Source organism: Vigna unguiculata, chromosome 2 (assembly GCF_004118075.2).
Source record: "Vigna unguiculata cultivar IT97K-499-35 chromosome 2, ASM411807v1, whole genome shotgun sequence".
Lineage (NCBI taxonomy): Eukaryota > Viridiplantae > Streptophyta > Magnoliopsida > Fabales > Fabaceae > Vigna > Vigna unguiculata.
Genome location: NC_040280.1, coordinates 22,654,229 through 22,662,769, shown reverse-complemented (window position 1 = coordinate 22,662,769; position 8,541 = coordinate 22,654,229). Strand labels below are relative to the sequence as shown.

At 32.3% G+C, this 8,541-nt stretch overlaps 1 protein-coding gene across 1 annotated transcript; it reads left to right on the top strand.

Annotated features, from left to right (window-relative positions):
• The first annotated feature begins 757 nt into the window (after positions 1-757).
• Positions 758-8,541, top strand: LOC114173070 (WAT1-related protein At5g40240-like). The gene is made up of 6 exons (XM_028057286.1): positions 758-1,088; positions 1,169-1,282; positions 4,489-4,714; positions 7,561-7,719; positions 7,823-7,974; positions 8,059-8,541. The coding sequence occupies exons 1-6, from the start codon at positions 850-852 to the stop codon at positions 8,228-8,230; spliced, it is 1,062 nt and encodes a 353-aa protein (XP_027913087.1). The 5' UTR covers positions 758-849; the 3' UTR covers positions 8,231-8,541.

Genomic DNA, 8,541 nt, shown 5'->3' with positions numbered 1-8,541 from the left:
AACCCGTACATAATCAAACATAAATTTACCTCAAATATTTTATCTAACTAAATTAATGTTTTTTTTTCTAAGTTGGATTCTTGACAAACATAAGACCCAAATATTTAATGCAAAAGGTCTAATGTTGACGCTAATATTCTAATATATTAGTTTTATAAAATTTGTTTTCTTACAAAAGAAAACTATTACACTATGATTGAAAATTCATTATGAAGCGCATATTTAAAGATAATTTAAAGATAAAGTGATGCCTCTTAATATCAAGCACATTCTAAATATGTATTCTATAATTTTTATATTACAAAACTTCAACATTATTACAGACGTCTTTTAGACCAAAAGTATAACACTTGAATATGACAACAAAAAAACATGAATAGTTTTCTTTTTCTTTTCTCAATTAATCTCTTTTAATAGGTAGTCTTTGAAAAAAGAAAAAAGAAAAGAAAAATGCGAGAATATTAATAATTTGACGGCAGAGAACAAATATCTCTATTTAAATAACGTAAAATATAAATAAATTAATAGAATAATAATATTTTAACTATTAAATTTTGATAACTATTTTTTATAAGATGTCATTATTTTAAAATATTAAAATAAAAAAAAAATGAAAGAATAAAAAACTAATTAAAAAGATATCATTTAAGATCGTAAAAAAAAAGTTGTCAAGTAACTAAAAATTCATTTTCCAAATTAATATGACAAAAAAGTACGAATAAAGTTAATGGCAAACATGTCCTCCGCACTCCAAAGTCACACGATCATAATCTACACGACGTACAAAACGCAAAGCAACACAACACATACACATCGAAGATCGAAAGGTAGAGCGCAGAGACCAAAATTATGCAGAGCGCAGAGGTAACCACAGTGATGGTGGTGCTCCTGTTTTTGACTGTGGGTTCGACCACTCTGGTGAAAGCAAGCATGTCGAAAGGCATGAGCAATTACGTTTTCGCTGCTTATTCCAACCTCCTCGGATTCTGTTTCCTGCTAATTGCAACCACCCTTCATTACAGGAACAGATCTCCCACACCGCTCAATAACTTCATTCTCTTCAGAATTTTTCTCATTGGCTTCTTCAGGTACGCTAACATTGAAACATTAAACGCTTTGTTTCGTTCGCTTGTAATTTTGGTCTTTAATGATTTTGTTCTTCTGCTAGCGTTTCCATTCAGACGTTTCTCTATGTTGGACTTGGATATAGCTCCCCGGCTCTCTACTCAGCCATCGAAGATCTTCTTCCAGCTTTCACTTTCTTTATCGCCATTGTTTTCAGGTCTGTTTCCAATTCTTTTCTGTTACGATGCGTTTCTTAACCTTCTAGATGTTTCACTGTCCTTTTTCTAAAATGAAAAAAAAAAATAATATTTCAAGAAGCACTGTAGAAATTTTTTGACACATTAAATTATAAATAAACTAATGTTAATTTTTTGAAAACTATTTCTTTTTCTCCTGAAAGAACATAATAATAATAATAATAAACTCATTTAAACATATTCTATATATACCTTAAGCATTTTATACTTATTTATCTCTATATACTTGTCTATTATACTTTTCTTTATTAGTATCAAATAAAAGTGATTACATATATTTTTAATTTGCTAATATTTTGTTGTAAGATTTCTGTCCAAGAAAGCTAGTATTAAATTTCATTAATTTCAAGAGAAAAATGATTTCTTACAAGGTTGGTAAACGGAAATCTTACTAGGTCGGTAGAGTGACCTTTCATTTCTTTGATTTGAATAGAAACCGGCCGATGAGAGGGACAGAATGATAATTTCAATTGTAGTTAGATTGTTTTTAAGATTTCTTAAAAGAAATAAACTTGTTGCTTGTGTGTGGGGAGGCTTTTAATGTTTAATAATATTTTCTGTAATATAATAACGAATTAAAAATATTAATTATAATAAAAAATATATATTTCTTATGATCTTAAAATATTATTATAAAAAATAATATAATCTACTTTAACCTGTTTATTTATCATCTTTCTTTTTGTACTTACAATATAATCTCATATTTCATTATTGTAAGAAAAATGACGGGTCATGTTTGAATTTAATTATATTTGCCTTTATTTACAAAGTAAAATTTATTTTTATTTTTATCCTTAATGAATATTAAATTTGTGTTCCGTTTTCATCTTTATAGGTAATATTGATATACATTTGTGGATGTATATGTCTAAATATTTATTAAATAATGTTATTTAAAAAAATATTTAACCAAACACAAAAAACATATTAGTATTAACAATTTAATGCGAAAAAAATATATATTTTACTTTTGTTAATTAGGAATAGGGGTGGCAATTAGGATCTGGCCCGTTGGTTGGTCCGTAGGCCCGCTGAAAAAACGCGGTACGGGTCAGGGTAGTGAACCCGCAGACCCGCATAATCCTGTGATCTGCATAAAATTAAAAAAAAATTGTATAACTGGAAAAGAAGACAAGTATTATGTAATTTTTAATGTGCTAAAATTTAAAGAATACATTGTGTATGTCATAGTATGAATATGATGAAAATGTTGAATTATTAATTTATCATCTAATTCTCCAAAGTCTTTACTTAATTTTGTGAACTTCTTAAAATTTCCCAATTTTTAAACATTGAAAGTTTTATCATAAAAATTAAAAAAAAAAAGTGGGCCGGCCCGCGGGCCAAGTGGTATGCAGGGTGGGCCAGTGTTTTTTGCTGCATAAAGTATGCGGGACGGGGCGGGTTAGCCCGCGTTGTGCTGGCCTTATGCGGGCCGGGCCTAAACGGGTCGGGCTGACCCACATTGCCACCCCTAATTAGGAATAGTAACGGGACGAAGATGAGTTTTATTGTTCTATATTCATTTTCAAAGAGAAAATTCACTTTATCATACTCATCTTCATTCCTACTATGTAATGGATATAAACTCATATATGTTTTCTTACTATCTCAATATCAATTAATTATTTTTTATATAAAAAATAGAAAATTAGGGTAAAAACACATGATGTTATCAAGTATTCAATATCAAAATGATGTATTGTTGTTTTTTAATATTAACTATTTAGAAAGAAATTATAATTGCATGTATTTTAAATTAGAACATCAATTAAAATTTCATGATAACCAATATATTTATTAAGTTTGCAAACGTTCATGAAATAAAATTGATAAAACTAAAACCTATTTTTAAAAAATTATTAAAAAATATGATCCAAGTTTGAAAATCCTTTATATGTCTCTTTACTTCATTTCTCTAAATTTTAATTAAATTTTTTTATACACTAACAAAAATTATAATATACAACTTGAATGAATCGTGCAAAGAACAAAAACTAAACTCATAATAATTGAAATTTAGTATAGATTTTTTTTTTGAACTTCAATTTATGTTGGGAGGTGATTGACAAGGTTCACGACAATGATATTGACTTATTACACTATAGTAAATAAAATGTCTTTATACAAAAAAAATTACACTTATGGAATGCATAAGAAAATAAAAATGTTATAAAAACCATTAAAAGAATATTTTACATGATAAAAATAAACAACAAATAAACATATTAAAAAAGGGTAAAAATGATTAAATGTGCGTCTTAAAACAATTTGATTCACAATCTGATAAAATCGAACAAAGAAAAATAAATATATAAATAAAAACATGATAAAATAAAAAATATCTTGAAAATCTAAGATAATATATATATATATATATATATATATATATATATATATATATATATATATATATATATTCCATAGGTGACCTAGTAAATGAATACTTTAGTCATTTAAATGAGAGAAAATGAGTATTAGGATAGATATAAAAACAAATGAGTATGTACGTTCCCATCACTAGAAATTGGGTATTACCCATACTCAATTAATGCATAAATTCTCAGCCAAAATAGAGTTGGATTCGGATATATTAATGGAGACAAATTTATTTATTGTTGATACTAAATAATCAAAAATTATAATGATATAAATTTCACAGTAAACTATTTTCTTAATCTCTAAATTATAATGTCATTTTTTTTCTTTTTCATTTCAAATTTTAATCCAATACATGAATGCAGTCCTTTTCTTTCAATAGAATTATTTTTTTTTGTGACAAAAGAGAAATTACATTGGTTGCGGTTTACAAATTCCTCTCCCGTCGATGTCTTCAAATATAACAGTATAAGTAAATGAAGAAATTAAGGATATAATTGTAATGCACCAGCTGTAATGAGGCAATAAGAAGTGTATATCATTGTGGGACCTTTAACCTTGGAATGAGGCAACCGATGCCTGTCATTTCTTCCACGAAATAGAAAAGGAAGACAAAATCTCAAGGAAAGTCGTAAACCGATGGAAATGTTTAAAAGAAGGAGGAAAAACCACATAATTAATTGGTTGTTAGAAGATCAATTTACTTCCACCAAATTGTGAATAACAAGTTTGAATGTTTATATGAACTAATTAAAGTGTGAACCTTTTTGGTATGAGGAATTAGGATGGAAAAGCTGGACCTAAAACTAAGAAGCTGCCAAGCAAAAACTATTGGGACTGTGGTCTCAATTGCAGGGGCATTAATAGTGACTTTTTACAAAGGTTTGCCTATGACAAATGGTGCCATGCCAAACAATTTATCTCTCTCATCTCAACAATCACAATGGCTACTAGGAGGATTTCTCCTATCAACTGGTACTTTTTGTTGTTCAGTCTCTCTTGTTATACAGGTAAATAGGTTTTACTATAAAGAATTGCATGATAAAATTTGTGGGTAATATGTTAGTACTTTTCAGACAACAATTCTTTACTTGTAAAAAAACTTTATTCACCTTTGTTGTTGTTATACATTCATACAATACATAATACAATTTATAGACTCACATTGCTTGGTCGTTGTACTCTCAACGACTATAAACGGCTAACTTATTAACTATCTAGACTCCAACTATTAGTGCCTTAACTATCCACAATGACTAGTTTCTTACAACGGCTAGTTATCCATAATGGTTAATACATTTAAGTTTATTAAAACCCAACAAAACTCCCCCGTAAACTTAAATACTTCTTTTATTCTCAATCTCCGTTTCTTTATTCTTCATCCTGGCTGCCCACGTGCAATAACTCTTTTCACATTGTGCTTGTCCCTTTCATGAATAGTCAAGTTCTTCGCTTTCTTCATGGACGACTCCTCTTTCACTATAGTCTGCTTGTTCTCTACTCTCTCCGTAGTCAACTTGATCTTCTCTTTGGTCGTCTTGTTCCTCTCTTTAACTAACTTGTTTTTCTCTTTGGCTGACTTGTTACTCATTGGGTTCCTTGCTATCTTAGTAGATAACTTGCTCTTAACCATATTCTTGTTAATAGGCTGACCTCCTTTAAAGGATCAGACAATTCCCACGTATTGCTGCACCCAATCGCATTTATCTCCTCATCCATTGCAAGTCACCACCCCTTATCTTGCACATCCAATGCAGCTCTTAGATCCATCTCTACTTGTGACTGTTCTTGCAAACTTGAAACATCTTGTTCAAGTTTCAAGCGACATTTTTGCAAAGTCTACTTCTTTCTCTCTACGCTTGCTTGTAGAATTAAATTGTCTCTAACCTCATTTTCAATACTTTGTTGCAAGTCTCTTTTTTGCAATCTCTAACCTTTGGATTAGAAGCTCTTCTTCTTCAAATTTTGAGCTACTCAAGCTTTTCACGGCTCCACCGAGCTATCTGAGTAATCCACTTGCTTCACCAACTTATCCGAGCTAGGCGTTCCACCAAGTTAACCGAGTTGGCCTCATGCTCCACCATGGTATCCAGGGTATCTACATGCTCCACCACCCTGTGTGGGCTATCTGCATGTCTCACCATCCTATGCAATCGACTCGATTGTCTTACCGAGCTATCCACACTACTTGACTGTCTTGTCGAGTTATTGACTATACTCAGCCTTCTTGCTGAATTCTCCATGCTACTTGGTCTTCTTGCCGAGTTCACCACTTGCTTATGCTCGGCTCCTGAGCTACGCGTCATCATCAACAATGTCACTTCTTCTTTAACATCTTTTGTGAGATTGATCGTCTCTTCCTTTCTACCTTCAGATCTACAATCTTTGGCAAAATGTCCAGGCTTACCACAACTGAAACATTTGTTCAAGTAGCACTCCTTTGCATAATGACCATACTTGCCACACTTGAAGCACTCAACATTTGAGTTGCTTGATTGACCTCCTCTCCATGGACCTCATCCTCTTCCGTGCCAATTTTGTTGACCGAATTGTTCTTTCTCTTCTTGTCCTCAGCTTCTACCACCAAGACCGCTTCTTATACCTCCTCAATATCGTCCTCTACCTTGAGTATTCTGAGTTTTCTCATCTTTAATTGACATCTTCGTTTTGAGTAATTGATCAAGTGGCTCCCACTTCTTCTTCTTTCGTTGTTCGTGTGCTTCAAGAGATCCTGCAAGCTCTTCAACCGTGAGCTTTGATAGGGCTTTGGACTCCTCAATCGTGCACACCACATTCTCGAAGTCGTTTGTCAATGACCTCAAGATCTTCTCCACAACTCGGCTAGCGGGTAACGTCTCTTCGTTTCTAGCAAGTTGGTTCGCCACAGTTTCAACTCGAGTAATGTACTCGGCTACTCCTTCGGTCTCTTTCATCCTCATGCTCTCTAACTCGCCCCTAAGTGTTTGAAGCCGCACCTGATTCACTCGGTTATCTCCCTTATATGTCTTCTCCAAAATATCCCACGCTTCTTTTGAAGATTTGGCAATTGCAATCTTTTCAAAGCTAGACTTGTCCACAGCTTGGTACAGGATGTACAAAGCTGCCTTGTCCTTCACATGTGCGTCTTTCAGCACTTTCAACTGGGAATTTGACCAACCTGTAGTGTTGGCTGGTTCATCGAAACCATCTTCAACCACCTCCCAATTTTCTTGGGATCCAAGAAGGGCCTTCATTTTGAGACTCCAATTGTCATAGTTGATCGCCTTTATCAACTTGGGCAGGGAAACACTGTTTGTAAGACTGACTATCTCACTCTCTTTGTTCTCAAACACTTAGGTATCTACTTTTTTCAAACACTCAAAATCTCTAGCTCTCTCTTTTTTTTCACTCAGACACTCAAGCTAACTAACTCTTGATACCACTTTGTTAGCACTTTGTTAGACAACAACTCTCTAATCTTGTGAAAAAACTTTATTCACCTCTAATTGTTGTTATACATTCATAAAATACATAATACAATTTATAGACTCACATTTCTTTACCGGTGTACTCTCAATAGCTATAAACGACTAACTTATTAATTATCTAGACTCCAACGACTAGTACCTTAACTACCCACAACGGCTAGTTTCTTACAACGGCTAGTTATCCATAATGGTTAATACATTTAAGTTTATTAAAAACCCAACATAATAGATAAAATTAATATAAATATTTCGAGTTTCCACTATACATTATATTTATGAAATATATTATGCATAGATTTAATAAGTTTAGTTGTAGTTTTCATCTTCAAAATTCTTTCTGCAGTGTCACTTTGTCCTCACACATAACAAAAACGGGTCTTTTGATGCAGACATGGACTATTAAGGACTACCCAGAGGAGCTAATGCTAATGACCGTTGCTACCAGTTTCACTGTAATCCTGTCTTTCGTTGTAGCTTTCGTTGCAGAGCAAAATCCTGAGGCATGGATACTTAAGCCTGATATGGAATTGGTGTGCATATTGTATTCAGTAAGTTTGGATTTATTCCAGAACTAACTATTTGATGTTTACCAATAATTTTGCATAATTAGGACCTTATTTTACTGGTATAGTTATTTAGTGATTTTTGTAGGCCATTGTAGTGCTGGCTACACGAAGTGTGGTGTATGCATGGGCATGTCGAAAGAAGGGAGCTGTATATGTTGCTATGTTCAGTCCTTTAGGAATTGTGATTGCACTTGCTATGGGTATTGTGTTTTTGGGAGACACTCTATATCTTGGAAGGTATGTTTGTGCATGAATGTAGGTTGAAATAATGTTAGATTTTTCGTAATTAATAAAGTTGTTGGATTTTGATTCAATATGCAGTGTTATAGGAGCTGCTACAATAGTTGTTGGGTTTTATGCTGTGATATGGGGTCAGGCTCAAGAGGAAAATATTTGTGAGAAACATGGAACCTGTAACATTATCTCTTCATCTTCATCTTGTTCTGAAGTCACCCTCTTGCTGAATAAAAACAAAGACACAATGATAGTATGAAAGGTTTGAGGAGACTTTTAACATATGATGGAGACAGACATTATGAGATAGTTGAAGAGAAGTCCTGTCCTGTATCATAAATGTTTTCCTTCTATTTCAAGAGTAATTGACTTGACACCATTAATTTCTCCTTGCACACCCATTGAAATTGTTTGAAGAAAGCTCCTATGGCAAATAAGTAGTATATGATTAAGATTATGATTGTTCAGAAGAATCCTCTAAAAGGTGAAAGTAATGTAGTTTGTTTGATAACAGTGGAAAAATAAGAAAAATAGTTTTAAAAAGAATACTGAGATTTGTTGTACTATTTA

What these genes read in the sequence shown, in the direction of transcription:
- LOC114173070 (XM_028057286.1), top strand. Translation starts at nt 850, where the DNA reads ATGCAGAGCGCAGAGGTAACCACAGTGATGGTGGTGCTCCTGTTTTTG. An exon ending in TTTATCGCCATTGTTTTCAG is followed by an intron (nt 1,283 to 4,488) that starts GTCTGTTTCCAA and finishes ATGAGGAATTAG; the next exon opens with GATGGAAAAGCTGGACCTAA. An exon ending in GACACTCTATATCTTGGAAG is followed by an intron (nt 7,975 to 8,058) that starts GTATGTTTGTGC and finishes TTCAATATGCAG; the next exon opens with TGTTATAGGAGCTGCTACAA.